The sequence below is a fragment of the Saccopteryx bilineata genome, chromosome 2 (genome assembly GCF_036850765.1).
Source record: "Saccopteryx bilineata isolate mSacBil1 chromosome 2, mSacBil1_pri_phased_curated, whole genome shotgun sequence".
Classification (NCBI taxonomy): Eukaryota; Metazoa; Chordata; class Mammalia; order Chiroptera; family Emballonuridae; genus Saccopteryx; species Saccopteryx bilineata.
The window spans coordinates 161,036,917-161,056,432 of record NC_089491.1 but is presented as its reverse complement, the minus strand read 5'-3'; the positions used below and the strand labels follow the sequence as shown (position 1 = coordinate 161,056,432).

General features: G+C 43.6%; 1 protein-coding gene across 1 annotated transcript in view; it reads left to right on the top strand.

The window, feature by feature from the left end:
- The window catches only part of CENPJ (centromere protein J), a 65,683-nt gene that overhangs the window by 37,416 nt on the left and 8,751 nt on the right, over window positions 1–19,516 (top strand). The window contains exons 9-11 of the mRNA XM_066258269.1: window positions 3,362–3,527; window positions 12,613–12,855; window positions 17,424–17,508. Of these exons, the coding sequence (XP_066114366.1) occupies window positions 3,362–3,527; window positions 12,613–12,855; window positions 17,424–17,508 (494 nt within the window). The remainder of the gene's footprint in view (window positions 1–3,361; window positions 3,528–12,612; window positions 12,856–17,423; window positions 17,509–19,516) is intronic.

Genomic DNA, 19,516 nt, shown 5'->3' with positions numbered 1-19,516 from the left:
ATCAACTAATGATTATTTATGAATGGGTGGAAGAGCAAATCAATATTTCTCTCCCTCTCTCTCTCTCACCCTTCCCTCTCTCTAAAAATTAATAAATAAAAAATCTTAAAAAGAAAAGTACATACAAACAGGGTGGCTTAAAACACACAAATTTATTCTCTCATGGTGTTAGCAGAGCCATGCTTTTTCTCCAATCTTCTAGTGCAGGGGTCCCCAAACTTTTTACACAAGGGGCCAGTTCACTGTCCCTCAGACCATTGGAGGGCTGGACTATAGAAAAAACTATGAACAAATCCCTATGCACACTGCACATATCTTATTTTAAAGTAAAAAAACAAAACGGGAACAAATACAATATTTAAAATAAAGAACAAGTAAATTTAAATCAACAAACTGACCAGTATTTCAATGGGAACTATGCTCCTCTCACTGACCACCAATGAAAGAGGTGCCCCTTCCGGAAGTGCGGTGGGAGCCAGATAAATGGCATCAGGGGGCCGAATGCGGCCTGCGGGGCCGTAGTTTGGGGACCCCTGTTCTAGTGGTTGCTGGCAATTCAGCATTCCTTGGCTTGCAGCTAGCATTTGGGTTGTTTCTACCTTTTGGTTATTGTGAATAATAATACTGTTATCATTGGTGTATTAGTATTTATTCAAGTTTCTGCTTTTAATTCTTTTGAATATATACACAGTATGGAATTGCTGGGTCCTATGGTAATTACTGTTTTGAGGAACGGCATACTGTTTTCCACAGTGGCTACACCAGTTTACATCAGAGAAAATGATTTACATATGTTGAGCCAATCTTGCATTCGAATGATGCATGCCACTTGGTCATCCTATATAATCCTTCTAATGTGCTATTGAATTTGCTTTGCTATTATTTACGGAGAGTTTTTACATCTGTGTTCATCAGGGGTGTTGGCTTGTGTTTTTCTTTTTTTTGTGGTGTCTTTGGTATTGGTATCAGTGATGTTAGTTTCATAAAATTAGTTTGGAAGTGCTTCTTATTCTTTTTTGTCAGTTTAAGAATAATTGGTATTAGTTCTTTGAATGTTTGGTAGAATTTACCTGTGAAACCATCTGGTCCTAGACTTTTCTTTGTTGGGAGATTTTTACTGATTCAGTATATATATTGTTGGTCAGTTCGGGCTTTCTATTTCTTCTAGATTTAGTTTTGGTAGGTTGTATGTTTTTAGAAATTCATCCCTTCTAGGTTATCCAATTTTTTTGGATTATAATTGTTCATAATAAGATCTTTTTTATTTGAGTCAGCTGTTGTAGTGTCTCCTTTCATTTATGATATTTATTTGAGTCTTACCTCTTTTTTCTTAGTCTAGCTAAGGGTTTATTTTGTGTGTTGTGTTTTTCCTCCTGAGACTCAACCATTCTTTAGTGTTCCATAAATCCTGTAGGCTTTCTTCATTTTTTTTCTCCTCTGACTCTAACTTCAAATTATCTGTCTTCAGTTTACAGATTTTTTTGTCTTCTGCTTGATTGAGTCTTCTGTTGAAGATTTCTGTTGCATTTTTTTTTTTAACTTCATCCATGTATTCTCAGCTCTTGAATTGCTGTTTGGTTCTTTTCTGTGGTTTTTCTTTGTTAAACTTCTCATTTTGTTTCATGTGTGTTCTGATTTTGTCTGGTTATGTTGTAGCTTGGTGAGCTTCCTGAAACAATTGTTTTGATTTCTTTCTCAGGCAATTTGTAGAGCTCTAATTTTGGGGGGATCGTAACTGGAGCTTTATTAGTTTCTTTTGGTGATGTCATGTTTGCCTGATTTTTCATGATCCGTATAGCCTTGGTTGATGTCCTTGCCTTTAAAAGAGCAAATACCTCTCCCTGTTTTTACAGATTGGGTTTGGCAGGTCTTTACCTTGTCCTGCTGAATCCTTGGACTGATGAGTCTGCCTCCAGGATCATAGTTGAGTGAGGTTATAGCCAGATCATGTGGCTGCTTCTGGGTCCACAGTGGAGCCCACAGTTGAAAAGCCTGTTTTCAGGGATGCAGGGGCCATGATTCCTGCCAGATCTCTGCTTGGACAGGATTGCTTTTGGATCCCCAGTCAAGTGGGGCTGCAGCTTGGTCACGGGGCAACTTCTGAGTCCACTGTTGAGTCTGCAGGCAGGGATCTGTTCCCAGGGGTAAGGATGGGTGTGGCTCCCTCTGGATTTCTGGGTATCTTCCTGCTGGGTCCCTGGGTGGGCAGGACTGCCTCCAGTACCACAGATTGCAGGCTGGCGCCATGCTGCAGGACTATTTCAGGGTCTGTAGCTGGGACTGAAGACTGTGGCCTGTTATTGGGGTGCACAGATAGGTGTGGCTCTTCCTGAGTCCTTTGGCGGATGGAGCTGGGACTGAGTTTAGAGGGCCTAGGCTGATTTCATTCTGGATCAAGGACCATGTTTGGTAAGTCTTCCACTGGGGCATGGGCCTGCCTTCTCTAAGTGGCTCTCCTGATCTTAAGGCTTCACCAGGGTTTCCCAGCCTCCTATCTGAAGCCTATCGCTTCCCCAAACGCACTTGTATTCATGGATGGCTGTCAGATTGGTGTGTTGTGGGATGATGTGACCCAGCGCCTCTATTTTACCATTTTGCTGATGTCCCTCTTCTTCCGTCCTTAACACAGAATGGAGAATGTACCTGGGTTGTGACTGTCCCTCTGATCAGCGTCCTCCACAGCTAAACACCAAAGTCCTCCAGTGGTCTGTAAGACCCTAATTATCTGGCCCTTGGTTTACTTTTCTCTTTCCTGTCTCTTGCTCACTGTTTTAGCCCCACTGGCTGTTCGGTGTTCTGTGAACATATCAGGCATGTTTCTACCTCAGGGTTTTTGCGTGTGGTGTGTTCCCTCTGCCTGAACTGCTTTGTCCAAATATCCTCATGGCTATTCTCTCACTTTCTTCAGGTTTTACTTCAAATATTGTTTAAGCCAGATGACCCCATCCATAATTTATTTCCCTATCCTGATATTCCCTAATCTCATTCCTTGTTAATTTTCTTTCTTAATACATCTAATGTTCCATGTATTTTACTTATTTGTTCTATTATTGCTTGTCCCTCTGATGTAGGGACAGATGTAGGAAGCTTCATGGGAGTAAGGGTGTTTTGTTTTTTCTCTGGGGTTCCTCTAGTGTAATGCCTGCCTTGTAAGTGTGCAGTGGGTGCTTGTTGAGGGGTGCTGTACTGAGTGAACTGGCTCTTACTTCATTGCCATGGATTGAGGACGGACTCTCCAAGACTAGCAGCTCCTCATTTCCAGGCTGTTACTGGTATTCCATTTTGCTGCCACATCTGGATTATTATATTGAGATGATCCCCTTAGATAATCCCCTTAGATAACATGGTTTGGTCATTTTAGGAAAGAAATTTCAGACTTTGAACAACAGAAAGCAAACGAGTTGGCTCAAATAAAGGAATTTAAAAAGGAAGAAATGCGGAAGCTACAAAATAAACGCAAAGTTTTTGAAAAGTATACTACAGTTGCAAGAAATTTTCCAGATAAAAAGGAACGTGAAGAAATACAGGTACACTAATACTTATATACTCATATCAATTAGTAAAGATGACAGTCCTGTAAGAAGTTTAGAGTTATTTGATGTGTCAGAGATATTGGGTATCAATATTTATCCAGTGGCTCAACAAATTACAGTCTGAGACTGCATCAGGAACATCTTTTTTTTTTTTTCATTTTTCTGAAGTTGGAAACAGGGAGAGACAGTCAGACAGACTCCCGCATGCGCCCGACCGGGATCCACCCGGCACGCCCACCATGGGGCAATGCTCTGCCCACCAGGGGGCGATGCTCTGCCCATCCTGGGCGTCGCCATGTTGCGACCAGAGCCACTCTAGCGCCTGAGGCAGAGGCCACAGAGCCATCCCCAGCGCCCGGGCCATCTTTGCTCCAATGGAGCCTTGGCTGCGGGAGGGGAAGAGAGAGACAGGGAGGAAAGCGCGGCGGAGGGGTGGAGAAGCAAATGGGCGCTTCTCCTGTGTGCCCTGGCCGGGAATCGAACCCGGGTCCTCCGCACGCTAGGCTGATGCTCTACCGCTGAGCCAACCGGCCAGGGCAGGAACATCTTTTGTAGTTTGACTTTTAAAGAGTAAAATATTCTCTTACTAAATTAGGCTTCGAAACCAGAAAAAGCTATAATGACATGAATGAATTAATAAGCCAAGAGTTTCCTAGTATAATATTGTGTTAATTTGTTTGATTTACCACATAACCAATGCTGTTAGTTTTGTTCATTTATAAAAATTTAAGGCCCACATACTAAATAGGTGTTTAATTCTAAAAATTATAAAATCATAGGCCAAATTATCAGTTCTGTTCATTTCCAAGTTAGAAATAGACATGATCAGAGGAATGTAGTACTTAAAAAGAACTAATGCATTTCTAGCTAGACTACAGAAAAAAATGTAGGTAAATATATTCATGAAATTGACATGCAAAGATTTCAAGAGAAGACAAAGAACTAAGTATAAAAGAAAAAAGTGGATATTGGACTTTATCAAAAGAAAACCTTCCGTTTACCAAAAGAAATTTTGAATGGCTAGACTTTGCTGATAGCATAAAATGCAAACTCATCTTCTACTTCCATGTTTTATTGATTTTTTTTTTTTTTTAGAGAGAGTCAGGGGAGAGAGAGAAATGTAAGTTTATTATTCCACTTATTTATGTATTCATCGTTTTTTTTTTTGTATGTGCCCTGACTGGGGCTTGAACCCACAATCTTGGCATATCGGGACCATGCTCTAACCAACTGAGCTAATCCACCAGGGGCCTGCTCCACATTTTAAATACCAGAATTTTTGAGTTCCATCCTTTGCTTTTTTCTTTCTGTAGTATACCATCTTTGAACAATCTCATCCATACCACCTATAGCTTACGCCAGTGATTCTCAAACTTTTTGAAGTTGGGGTGCATTTAAAATTCTGCAAATAATTGTAGGCACACTATATACAAATTTCTGAGAAATATGTTATAATAATTAAGTCAAATATTAAAAAAAATATATAAAGTCCAAGCGTGCTTTTATGGTAATTAAACGAAATAAATACAACAAAGTTAAATTTATTCTGACATTAAAAACATTTTTTTACCTTTTTTTTTCTTTCTGAAGTTGGAAACGAGGAGGTAGGCAGACAGACTCCCGCATGCGCCTGACCGGTATCCACCCGGCATGCCCACCAGGGGGCGATGCTCTACCCATCTGGTGCGTTGCTCTGTTGCAACCAGAGCTATTCTAGCGCCTGAGGCAAAGGCCATAGAGCCATCCTCAGCGCCCGGGCCAGCTTTGCTCCAATAGAGCCTTGGCTGCAGGAGGGGAAGAGAGAGACAGAGAGGATGGAGAGCGGGGAGGGGTGGAAAAGCAGACGGGTACTTCTCCTGTGTGCCCTGGCCAGGAATCAAACCCGGGACTTCCGCACTCCAGGCCGACGCTGTACCACTGAGCCAACCGGCCAGGGCTCATTTTTTGAGTTATGCTTTTTAGAATTCATAAAAAAGAGGGGTTAAAAAATAAATAAAAAAAACAAAAAAGTTATCTTTTTATATATATATATATATAGATAATTTTTAGCAAGATTTAGTAAATTCGGCAGGTCCCAGCACAAACGTGTTAAGTTTTTTCATTCTTGTGTTTATGAGAAACGTGAGCCTGATGTGTCCTAGCGATTTCTTCAATGTTTGGGCATATATTTGAAAGGCAAACTCTCATTTCCTCGTCAATACATTGACGAATTCCTGTCTTTTTACTCTTAATTTTGTTGAGGATAGAAAATCCTAATTCACATAAATAGGATGTTGAAAATTATAGTAAAATGTTCAAAGCTTTTTTAGATATTGCCACATATTCTTTTTTCTATAGAAATCCAATAGGCTTCAAGAGACAATTCCTTATGTTTAATCATCAATCCAAAACCCCCACCATACATATCATCTTAACTTGACACCAAACAAAGGATAGAAGAAATTTGCCTCCAGGCTTTCCGGGGAACATGGGGGTTAGTGTAAACAATCCAGCACCACAGCTTAACAGCCTTTTGCAACCTAATCAGGCAAGTGAAGTGAGGGGTTGGGCAGACTGTCAGCTTACAGCCAATTCCCCACACCTCTGTCCTCCAAAAATCTAAACTCCAAAAACCCTGTTGTTTTTTTGGTCCCCAACAGGCACATATTTCTCTGGAATACCATAGGGCACTCCTAGAAATCACCAGTGCGCCCTCACGCACACTTTGAAAACCACTGGCTTAGGCTATCACATGCCATGTCATGTGGGGCTTTAATTCTTTCTTTTCTCTTTTTTTACTTTTCTTGGGAGAAACATATGCCATGTTTTGGTTAATGTTTGGTTTATTAAATCTCTTAGATTTTAAAAATCTACTAAAATTTTTATTTCAAAAAGAGAATGTGCAGTAAAATCTCCCTGTCACCTCTGCTCTGGTACCCAATTTTCCTCTCTTGTTACAACCAGTGTTGCCAATCTCTTGTATCTTTCTGGAGAAATTCTAAATAAATCCATATATAGTCCTAATTTTAAAATAATTAATGGTAGTTTACTGAAATCATTACATATCTTAACATAAAGAGCTTCTTCCTTCTTTATTTTACCATTGAATAGAATTGCATTATATACCACTGAAATAGAATTTACTGAACTAAACATTTATGTTGTTTCTGTTCTTTTTCTCTCTATAGAGAGTTCTGTCCTGAATAATTTTGTACAGACATTACTTCACAATCATTCTTCTACTTAGTCATTCAACATGTGGTTATCAAATACCTGTGATGTAGCAGGCATGTGCTGAGAGTACAGGAGTGAACAAAACAAATTCATCCTTGTCCCTGCGCAGCTTACATGTTCAAGTATATATGTAGGATAAATCCCTGGAATTGGCATTTGAAGGTTGAAGGGGCTGATATGTACATTCATAGATACTGCCAGATTATCCCTTCATAAATATCATTTCCATTTTTAATTCCACTAGCAGTTACAAGAGTGTTTTTGGTTTTTTCCCTGTAAAAGATTAAAAATTGATATTAAACTTACTTGAATTTCTTATTATAATCTATAATATAAATTTAGCATGATTTTTTTGTGACTACTTCAAATACTTTTAACAGTAGTTAAAATCAAATTCAGCTATAATAAACTTTTCACTAAATTTAAAACCATAACCTATTTTAAAATATCTGAATAATGGGCTTGTCATTTCATTTTTATTGTTCCTGAGTCTCCTAGAAGTAGACCAATACTTGATTTAATACTTTGCTATGTTATGAAAATGTTACAGGCCCTGGCCAGTTGGCTGAGTGGTAGAGTGTTGGCCTGGTGTGTGGATGTGTGCCAGGTTCGATTCCCGGTCAGGGCACACAGGAGAAACGCCCATCTGTTTCTCCACCCCTTCCCCTCCCACTTCTCTTTCTCTCTCTTTCTTTCTCCTTTTCTTTCTTCTTCCCTCCTGCAGCCAAGGCTCGATTAGAGTGAGTTTGCCCCAAGTGCTAAGGATGGTTCCATGACCTCCGCATCAGGTGCTAAAAAATGGCTCTGGTTGCAACGGAGCAAGGGCCCCAGATGGGCAGAGCATCGTCCCCTAGTGGGCTTGCCAGGTGGATCCCAGTTGGGGGTCATGCGGGAGTCTGTCTCTGCCTTCCCTCCTCTCACTAAAATAAAATTTAAAAAATATAAAATAAAACCTTACAGTACCTAGCAGGAAAGAAAACCAACCTTCTTAGATTACCCAAGATTGTAAGCTTGATTTCCCTCACTTTCCTTTCTCTGTCATAGCTGAAATTCTTCCAGTGTGATTTAAACCATAGTAGACCAGCTTTCTTATTGTAGTTCTACTTAACTTTGATGAGTATAACATGTAGATTTACTTGATTGCAACATCTTGTGCCTTTCAAACCGTGTATCTTCTTATTCTCTAAGCCTGTTCTTTCAAGTCAGCTAGTCATTAGCCACGTGTGTCTTTTTACTTTATTTATTTTTTTTATTTTTATTTTTTTTTACAGAGACAGAGAGAGAGTCAGAGAGAGGGACAGACAGGGACGGAGAGAGATGAGAAGCATCAATCATTAGTTTTTCATTGCGTGTTGCAACACCTTAGTTGTTCATTGATTGCTCTCTCATATGTGCCTTGACCGCAGGCCTTCAGCAGACCGAGTAACCCCTTGCTGGAGCCAGCGACCTTGGGTTCAAGCTGGTGGGCCTTTCCTCAACCAGATGAGCCTGCGCTCAAGCTGGCGACCTCAGGGTCTCGAACCCGGGTCCTCTGCATCCCAGTCTGATGCTCTATCCACTGCGCCACTGCCTGGTCAGACGTGTGTCTTTTTATTTTATTTTTTTATTTTATTTTATTTTTAATTTTATTTATTCATTTTAGAGAGGAGAGAGAAAGGGAGAGAGAGAGACAGAGAGGGAGAGAGAGAGAGGAGAGACAGAGAGAGAAGGTGGGGAGGAGCTGGAAGCATCAACTCCCATATGTGCCTTGACCAGGCAAGCCCAGGGTTTTGAACTGGCTACCTCAGCATTTCCAGGTTGACACTTTATCCACTGCACCACCACAGGTCAGGCATCGTGTGTCTTTTTAAATCTAAGTTAATTGAAATTAAATAAAATGAAAAATTCAGTTTCTCAGTGGCATTAACCACATTTCAAGTGCTCAGTAGCTATTGTGTGACTGGTAGCTGTCACATTGGACAGTGCAGGTCCAGGACACATTCATTGTTGCAGAAAGTTCTAGACAGTGTTGATGCATAGGGCTCATCTCCTGGAGAGTTGATAAGTTAGCTTTCCTCTTTAGGAGTTGAGACTCATAATTTTCCAAGTTTTTCTTGAACCCTCTTTCTGCTTTGTAGTGTTGATTTAGATATTGGACACTTTTCTAATTACGTGGTGTTGTGTGTAATCATGGATGTTCATTATTTTTTTCTGTTGTTGGTACAGTTCCTTCTCTTTCTTAAATTACATGGCTTATTCATAGTTTCCTGTATTTCCTTCTTTCTACCTCTACTATGCAGATACATACTTTAAAAACAGATATATATTTAATTGAAAACGAACCTTTTTTTATTGATATGCTTCCACTTTTTAAATCATTAAAAGATTGAAGAGATGGCCTGACCAGGTATTGGCGCAGCAGTGGAGAGAGCATCGACCTGGGACTCGGAAGACCCAGGTTCGAAAACTCAAGGCCGCTGGGTTGAGTGTGGGCTCACCAACCTGAGCGTGGGGGAGGCTGGCTTAACATGAGCCCAAGGTTGCTGGCTTGAGCAAGGGGTCACTGGCTCAGCTGTAGCCCCCTGGTCAAGGAACAGTATGAGAAGCAATCAATGAACAACTAAGGTGCTGCAACTACAAGTTGATGCTTCTTATCTCTTTCTCCTTCCTGTCTGTCTGTCTGTTTCTCTATCTCTCTTGCTAAAAAAAAATAATAATAAAATTATTAAAGAGATGGTACAGGCATACTCAGAGATAATGTGGGTTCTGTTCCAGGTCACCTCAATAAAGCAAATATTAGTTACATGAATATTTTGGTACTTTATTGCTAAAAAGTGCCAACCAGCCTTCAGCAAGTTGTTATCTTTTTGCTGATGAGGTTCTTGCCTCAGTGCTTATGGCTGCTGACTGATCAGGGTGTTAGTTGCTGAAGACCAGGGTTGGTGTGGCAAAAATAGGACAATAGTGAGGTTTGCTGTGTTGATTGATTCTGCCTTTCACAGTGATTTCTCTGTAGCATGCTATGCTGTATGCTCTTTGATAGCATTTTACCCCCAGTAGAACTTCTTTCAAAATTGGAGTCAGTTTTCTCAAACTCTGCAACTGCTTTATTAACTAAGTTGATGTAATATTCTAAATCCCTTGTCATTTTAACATCTTCACAGCTTCTTCACTGAGAGTAGATTCCACATCAAGAAACTTTGCTCATCCTTAAGAAGCAACCCTTAGCATGAGAGTGCAGCAATTCAGTCACATCTTCAGTGGCTCCACTTCTAACCCTAGTTCTCTTGCTATTCCACCCCTGCAATTACTTCCTCCATAGAAGTCTGGAACCCCTCAAAGTCATCCATGAGGGTTAGAATCAACTTCTTTCCAGCTACTGTGATTGTTAATATTTTGACCTCTTCCCATGAATCACAAATGTTCTTAATGACATCTTGAATGGTAGATCCTTCCCAGAAGGTTTTCAATTTAGTTTACTTAGATACATCAGTGGAACCACTGTCTATGGCTGCTATAGCCTTATGGAAACAACTTCTTAAATCATTGATCCATGGGCTGCAGAATGAATGTTGTGTTAGTAGGTGTGAAAACAGCATTACTCCCCCCGTTGTACATCTCTGAGCCCTTGGGTGACCAAGTGCATGACAACGAGCAGTAATATTGTGAAAGGAATTTTTTTTTTATTCAGTGAGAGGAGGGGAGGCAGAGAGACAGACTCCTGCATGCACCCCCCACTGGGATCCACCTGACAAGCTCACTAGGGGGTGATGCTCTGCCCACCTGGGGTGTTGCTCCATTGCTCAGCAACCAAGCTCCTCTTAGCGTGGAGGCCATGGAGCTTTCCTCAGTGCCTGGGGCCAACTCTTTCCAATTGAGCCATGGCTGCAGGAGGGGAAGAGGGGGTGGAGGGGGTGGAGAAGCAGATGAGCGCCTCTCCTGTGTGTCCTGACTAGGAATCGAACCCAGGACATCCACACGTCAGGCTAATGCTCTAGCACTGAGCCAGCTGGCCAAGGCAGGAATATTTTTGTGAGCAGTGGTCTCAACAATAGGCTTAAAATATTCAGTAAACTATGTTTTCAACAGTTGTGCTGTCACTCAGGTTCTGCTGTTCCGTTTATAGAGCACAGGCAAAGTAAGTAGATTTAGCATAATTCTTAAGGGCTCTGGGATTTTTGGAACGGTAAATGGGCGTTGGCTTCAATTTAAAGTCACTGGCTGCCTTAGCCCCTAACAGCAGAGTCAGCCTGTCCTTGGAAGCTTTGAAGCCAAGCATTGACTTCTCCCCTTTAGCTATAGAAGTACTAGATGGCATCTTCTTCCACTATAAGAATGTTTTGCCTACATTGAAAATCTGTTGTTGAGTGTAATCACTTTTCGTAAATTATTGTAGCTGTGCCTTCTGGATAACTTGCTGCTTCACCTTGTACTTTTATGTTTTGAAGAGGGCTTCTTTTCTTAAACCTCATGAACCCACTTCTGCTAGTTTCAAACTTTTCTTCTGCAGCTTCCTCCCCTCTCTCAGACTTCACAGGATTGAAGACAGAGTCTTGCTGTGGATTAGGCTCTCTCTTAAGGGAATGTTGTGGCAGGTTTGACCTTCTATTGAGACCACTATAACTTTCTCCATGTCAGCAATAAGGCATTTCACTCTCTTATCATTCATGTATTCACTGGAGCAGTACTTAGTTGTCCTTTGTGAGGTTTACGGGAGCATTGATGGATGTCAGGTCATCTGTGCGTGTTAATGAGGCGGTCAGGATTCTCTTTGCCTTCAGTCTCATAGCTGAATGGGCTCTCAGGCAGGGGGTGGGAATGCTTCCTGCTCTGGTCTCCACTCCTTTCCTCAGCTTCCCGTCACTCCCCAGGACTTGCATGTATATATGCGTGGAGCTGGCTGACCATCTCGCCTTAGTTAGGACATCGATCTTTATTTCTCTTGTATGGTTGCAGATTGCTTCTAGACATTTCCAGGATCTCCCATCCTGTCTGTCTGCCCCTATCTGTCCCTCTCTCTGTCTCTTTCTGTCTCTGTCACAAAAAATAAAATAAATTTTTTTTAAATCATTTTCCTAAAACCTGTTTCTTATAAATTCTCAATAGAGTCAGTTTTCAGGGCTGATTGTTTTGACTTTGAATCATTTATCCTTCCCTTTACCTCATCTCTTCTTCCATTGTGTGTGTGTGTGTGTGTGTGTGTGTGTGTGTGTGTGTGTATGACGGAGACAGAGAGAGACAGAGACAGGGACAGACAGGAAGGGAGAGAGATGAGAAGCATACATTCTTCGTTGCGGCACCTTAGTTGTTCGTTGATTGCTTTCTCATATGTGCCTTGACGGGGGGGGGGGCTACAGCAGACCAAGTGACCCTTTACTCAAGCCAGCAACCTTGGGCTCAAGCTGGTGAGCTGTGCTCAAACCAGATGTGCCTGTGCTCAAGCCGGTGACCTCAGGGTTTCAAACCTGGGTCCTCTGCATCCCAGTCAATGCTCTATCCACTGCGCTATGCCTGGTCAGGCATCAGCTTTTCTTCCTTTAGTTAAGTAATTCCTATTGATTTTTTTCTTCATAGATATCCCCCATTTATCTCTTCTATTTCAATTAATATCTTAGTTTAAACCTTTATTATCTCATGACCATGTTATTTCAGTGAACTCCTAAGTGGTGTCTGCCTCCTGCTCCTGATTCTTGGAGTTAGTTTTGCTAATGGTATGAAGGGAGACTCTCACCTGAAGCTCTATTCCCTTTTCTGAAAATCCCATTGTTATCGAAATGTGACTGAGCCTTCCCTTTTTGGTTCGCTGTGCTAGGCTAGCTGTTCTGTCTCCTCCTATTGCATTGTTTTAATTCTAGTAATTTTTTTTTTTTTTTTGGTGGGAGGGCAGGCTTTGAAACAGCAGGTAGCAGATTTACAGGAAGATTTGAAACGAAAGGAAGCAAAATGGTCAAGTACACATGGCCGTCTTAGAAGCCAGATAGAAATGTTGATCAGAGAGAACACAGACCTCCGGGACGAAATAAAAGTGATGGAAAGATTCCGACTCGATGCTTGGAAGAAAGTGGAAGCCGCTGAGGGCAGCACCAAGATGGGTCCCTGTGGGACCACTGTGAAGAACGAGGGGGCCACGGTAGGTGTGGAGACCAGTGGCTTTGTCGACTTATGGGGAGATGTTAAATATTTGAGCAGTCAGATTTGTAGAGACAGAAGGTAGAGGGCGGTTGCTAGGGCTGCGGGGAGGGGAGAATGAGAGGCTAGTGTTTAATGGGGATAGAGTTGCTGTTTTGCAAGTTGAAGAAGAGTTCTGTGGATGACTGGTGGTGATGTTTGCATGACAGTATGAATGTACTTAATACTACTGATTTGTGCACTTTAACCTGGTTAAGATGGTAAATGTTGTTTTATATATTTTATCGCAATTAAAAACATTTTTTGAGTATTGCTATACAAAAAGTTTTCAAATGCATCTCTATATTCTTATACAGGGATTACTATAAACAACAGGCAGACAATCTCAGTTAAAACAGGCTAAGGGAAGTGTTTGCAGAGAGTCGTGTGTGTGACCCATCTGAATTAAGTAATTGGTGTTTCATTCACCTCTGATTACAACTCGGATTAGCCAGGCACTGCTTTTAGGCACTGCAGATAAAGCAATAAACAAAACCTGGAAATGCCCTTAGCCTCTTAGAACTTAATATTCCAGTGATGGGAGAAAGACTATAAATAAGATAAGTAAATAAAGTTTATGGTGTGTGACACAGTGGTGGAAACTAAGAAACAGCAAGGAGGGGGAAAGTGGGGTGTTGTAGTTTTAGGTAGGATGTCCAGGGAAGGCCTTAACTGAGCAAGTGACATTTGAATAACAGCTGAAGAAGAGAGCTAAGCCAGGCGAGACCTGGGTGAGGAGCAGAGTGGGCACAGGAGCCCTGGGCCTAGAGGCTGTCTGCTTGGAAGGCCTGAGGCTGAACAAGGTCAGGGACTGGTACAGCAGATCCTCAGATAGTATAATTTTGTTATAAAGTTGATGCTGTAGGAACTTATGTCAATTAGCCTGATAAAATTGCTCTTATCATACATCATTTCACTTAAGGCTGCAGAACTTACCAGGTAGGACTTACTATAAAGCTGGAGCAGAGTGAGTGGGGAGTGCTGTAGGACAGTGGTCCCCAATCCCCGGGCTGTGGACCGGTACTGGTCCGTGGGCCATTTGGTACTGGCCTGCAGAGAAAGAATAAATAACTTACATTATTTCTGTTTTATTTATATTTAAGTCTGAACGATGTTTTATTTTTTAAAAATGACCAGATTCCCTCTGTTACATCCGTCTAAGACTCACTCTTGACACTTGTCTCAGTCACGTGATAGATTTATCCCTCCCACCCTAGAGGCTGGTCCGTGAAAGTATTTTCTGACATTAAACCGGTCCATGGCCCAAAAAAGTTGGGTACCACTGCTGTAGGAGATAAAATCAGAGATACGACAAAGGGTGCAGATTTCTTAAGGCTTTAATAGTTTCTGTGAGCGATTGGGCTTTTTTTCTGAATGCAATGGGGAGCCCTTGGGTTGGCCTAATCCTTTGTTTTGCTGAACTTACTCTCTCTTCTGTAGACTTTAGAATAGATTTGAGGCCTGGCCGGATAGCTCAGTTGGTTAGAGGGTCATCTGAAGGACAGAGGTTGCTGGTTCGAACCCTGGTCAGGGCACATAACAGGAATAGATCTCTCTCTCCCTCCCTTCCTCTCTCGCTAAAATCAACTTAAAAGAGAAAAATAATAGACTTGAGAGGTAGTATAGGCCCATTCAGAAACACCAGGGGGTATTGTTTCAGTAATTCAGACCACAGATGATAGTGGCTTAGATTGGGGGAGTGGCATTGAGAGGTGAGAAGTAAGGGGGACTTACTGATGAACTAGATAGGGAGTGTGACAGCAAGAAAGGAGTCAGGAATGGCTTCCCAGTTTAGTGCAGGTTTTTTTGCTTAATATGAGAGTTTCCATTTGTTATGAGAGTCCACAAGAAGACACCACATATTGCTCGGGACCATGGGCCTTAGGAGCTCAGGTGCAGACAAGGTGTACTTGAAATGCCTTGACATCAGGTGGAGATGTTCACTGGGCAGTTATGCATATATCAGGAGAAATCAGGTCGGAGCTGGAAGTTTTGGGTCATCAGAATGTGTGGCGATGCCTTGGGGTGGGAGATTTGACCGAGGCTATAAGTGAAGAGGTCCAGCTACTGAGCCAGAGTGTGAGAAGCTGGGGGGCAGGAACAAACAACCAGGGAGTAGGAAGGAATGGAGACCAGCGTGGAGTCCCGAGCGCCACGTTGCGAAAGGACCTCAAGGAGCAGAGTGTGGCCAACAGCATGAAAGGCTGCTGCTAAGTCAGTCGAGGACTGCAGTTGGTTATTGGATTTACCAAGTAGAGACATGTCCAAGATAAAAGCCCAGCTGGATAAGAGAGAATGGGGAGAAGTTTCAGACAGAATATGAGAGCTGTGTGGAAAAGTTTTGCTGTAAACGTAAAGGGAAGGGAGAATGGCTGTTGAAGTTCTTTTTGTTTTTTTGTTTTTTTTTTTGCATTTTTCTGAAGCTGGAAACAGGGAGAGACAGTCAGACAGACTCCCGCATGCGCCCGACCGGGATCCACCCGGCACGCCCACCAGGGGCGACGCTCTGCCCACCAGGGGGCGATGCTCTGCCCATCCTGGGCGTCGCCATGTTGCGACCCTCCTGGGTGTCGCCATGTTGCGACCAGAGCCACTCTAGCGCCTGGGGCAGAGGCCACAGAGCCATCCCCAGCGCCCGGGCCATCTTTGCTCCAATGGAGCCTTGGCTGCGGGAGGGGAAGAGAGAGACAGAGAGGAAGGTGCGGCGGAGGGGTGGAGAAGCAAATGGGCGCTTCTCCTATGTGCCCTGGCCGGGAATCGAACCCGGGTCCTCCGCACGCTAGGCCGACGCTCTACCGCTGAGCCAACCGGCCAGGGCTCTTTTTGTTTTTGAGATGCAAAATTAACAAGTGATAGTATATTGGTAGAATTGGTTCAGTAGAGAGGAAAATGGTCCAGGAGAAAGGGGGAGAGGAGAGTTGTTGAATAATTGTTCATAAGTGAGGGGAGGTGGGATTTAGGGAATGAATAGAGGGCTGGCCTTGTCCAGGGCATGAGCAGTTTGAGTCCAACAACAGGTCTGAGGTCTGGACCATGGCTGAGAGCTAGGTGTGTGGTACCACTTGGTAGGAAGGTCCCCAACCCCTCGACACTTTCACTTTCTCAGGAAAGCAGGAAGCACAGCCCTTGGCTGAGAATGGGGATAGAGAACATGGGCGCAAGTGTGAAATGGTTGTCTGAGAGAGGAAAACCAAGCGACTGGGAAGTGTAGTCTGAGTCCTGGGCTGTGTTGAGGGCCCAGGGAGGTCAAAGAGCATTACTTTCAGTAAGAATGGCTTAACATTATTTACATTATTTTGTTCTTGTTTGGCTTTTTGGGTGTCGGTTGGTTGACAGATTGTTTTAGGAGAGGTGTGGTCATCGGTGGGGAATACCACAAAGAGAGAGAAGGTCTTGGAAGTTGACAGGGTCAGTGACCTATGAACTTAACCTGTTTAAGAAGGGCATAACCTGCAAGGTTGATCAGGACATAGATCACAGGGATCAATGACTTGGACCCTGTATGCTATAAGCATTGCTGGAGTTAGGGTGTCAGAGGAATGAGTTGAAGGGTAAGGTATGGCAGTCAGAAAGTGGAATCCTCCCCACCTCCTCAAACATTTTATTACAGAAGCTTCTCAGACAGAGGCATTTAAAAGAAGTCTGATGAACATGGGAATACTTGCCTAGATTGAACCATTAACATTTTGTCTATTGAGTGTATGTATTTTGCTGGACCATTTGAAGGTAATCGCAGAAATCATGGCATCTTATTCCTAATTACTTGCACTACATGCCACTGGCTTTTTGAATAGAGCAGGCTCATTATTTTGTAGAACCTCACATTCTGGATTTAAACGTTTTGAAATGGAACAGTTATTGATAGTTGCAGTATGATAACGACTAGCTCTAGAATTTGAGATTGGAGGGAGAGTAGGTCAGGAAGCCGAAGCTATGGCATTGGAGTATCATCTGGCAAGGAGGGGTACATGGTGGGTGAGTACAGGCCGTGAGACTCAGAGCTGGGTAGGGTGGGTAGGAAGGAGAGAAAAATTTACTCGGAAGCAGTGATGGGGAGCAAGGAGGACATAATATGCCCTATCTCTAAATGTAGGGTAGTGAACTCTAAGGGTGAGAAACCTCCATCCTTGCAAGGGACATTGGTGGACAGTCTTCCCAGTAGGAGCTAGGGCTTAGTTAGGGCAAAATGTTGAGGGGAAGCATTCACCGGAGAGACCAAAGAAAGGGGTTTTGCTGATGGTGACCGTGAGTTTCTGCCCTCTCCTCTGGGTAATCTGGTCATAGTCACAGAAGACTTTTTACATTGTCGGTTATGCCCTTACCTTGAGGAATGAATCTATTTCCAGAGGTAGAGAGAGAAGAGACAGAGAGAGTGTGTATGTTATTTACTAATCTATAGTGATAAATGAAAAAAAACTTAAATGAACAAACTTAAAACATTCTAATTGCAAGCTGAGTTCTGTTAGTTTCATTCTATATACTAATAGGTAGACTACCACTAATTTTATATTTAATTACCTCCTACTATAGAATTTATTAGTTCGAATTCAAAAGATTCAAAATTCTTCAGGAACCCACATAGAAAAATACAAGAAAAATAATTTGCCCACACAAGGTAAGAACTTGTACGATCTTTTTGCTTTTATTTATTTTGGGCATGCCCATGAGAATCACCATTTATTCCTGAAGTTGCCAAAATCATCAAAAAGGATTCACCGAGGGTGTGTGGGATGGAGGAAGCTCCAACATTGATTGAGGGGCTAGAAGTCGGAGGAGGGGTACTGGGGCACAGGGCACAGCTGTCCCTTCCTTTCTAATGCCCAGGAAGGCTCCTCCTCTGGCGGGCAGCCTCCCCTCCCCCACATCCAGTTTCTCCTTGGGAGGCCGTGGGGGAGGTGGGAAGAGGTGCAGTGTGAGTGGCCCCAGGAGGGAGAGTGCTGGGGCCCACTTCACGTGCACTCACAACACTGCTGTCCCTGGGAGCAGAGGGGAACCGGCAGGCCAAGCGCCCTCGCCCCTGGCTGATAAGAGTAAGGGGGTTAGTGTTGGGTGCCAGAGGGCCTGGGGACATCAACAGGAGCAAGCCTGGGCCCCTGCCCAGGGGAGAGATGTATGTTGGTGGCACCCCGGGCCCAGAGGCCCAGAGCTGAGCTGGAGCTCTTTCCAGTTGAGTGTAGCAGGGGTTGTGGGATGGAAAACATTGGTGACAGAGAAGCCAGTGGCCAAGGCTACCTACCCCGAGCAGGAAGGGGTTGGAGGCCTTGGCTCCTGGCAGTGTGGGGTCCAGCCAAGTTAGCAGAGCCCAGGCCAACAAGAGCTGCATTAGTCCCTAGAAATGACTCTGGTGTCTTCTGTGTGGGCAGTGTGGGGTCAGGGCAGCCACAGGCTAGGGGCGTCTCCACAGCATTGGCCAGAGAGCCCTGGACCCTGCTTGCATGACTCTGGTTGTGTGACCCTGCTTATATCGAGTGCCCTGGAGCGTCAGGCAGGTACCTTCCCAGCAAGCAGCTGCAGCTCCCCTGTGGTGCTCCCATGGTCAGCAGGGCCATGCACAGTTGGTTACAGTCAGAAAACTCATCAGGCCTGACCTGTGGTGGCACAGTGGATAAAACGTCGACCTGGAAATGCTGAGGTCACCGGTTCGAAACCCTGGGCTTGCCTGGTCAAGGCACATATGGGAGTTGATGCTTCCAGCTCCTCCCCCATGTCTCTCTCTCCTCTCTCTCTCTGTCTCTCTCCCTCTCTCTCTCCTCTCTAAAATGAATAAATAAAATAAAATAAAATAATTTTAAAAAATCAATCAATTAAAAATAAAGATTGAAATAAAGTATTTAAAAAAAAAAAAAAAGAAAGAAAACTCATCAGGCTTTGTGTGATCCCCGACCACTGTGGTGCCATTGGTGTTGGGCTTGGCAGGTGACCGCCCTACTCCCCAGGGGTCTGAGAAGGCTGAGGCCCGGGCCCAGAGATTGGGCTCTGGGGGGATTCACTGACTGGGGTCCCATCATTCGAGCTTCCCTGTGGGTCAGGTGTGGGCCCCTCCAGGTGCAGGCGCCTGAGTCCCACGCCAAGGGTCATTTAAAGGCCTTGCAGGGACAGCATCCTTCTTTTTGGTGCTCTCTGATTTGGTGGACAGATATTAAGAAGCGTGATGTGTTCTTGAGATAGTGTCTCCTTTATCATTATGAAATGTCCATCTTTGTCTCTTTTTTTGTTTTTACAGAGACAGAGAGTCAGGGAGAGGGATAGACAGGGACAGACAGACAGGAACAGAGAGATGAGAAGCATCAATCATTAGTTTTTCATTGCATGTTGCAACACCTTAGCTGTTCATTGATTGCTTTCTCATATGTGCCTTGATCGCGGGCATTCAGCAGACCAAGTAACCCCTTGCTCCTTGGGCTCAACCCAGCGACCTTGGGCTCAAGCCAATGAGCTTTTGCTCCAACCAGATGAGCCTGTGCTCAAGTTGGAGACCTCGGGGTCTTGAACCTGGGTCTTCCGCATCCCAGTCTGACTCTCTGTCCACTGCGCCACCACCTGGTCAGGCCATCTTTGTCTCTTGTTACCTTTGCTGTCTTGAAGTCAGCACTGTCAGATATTAGTACGGCCATGCCTGCTTT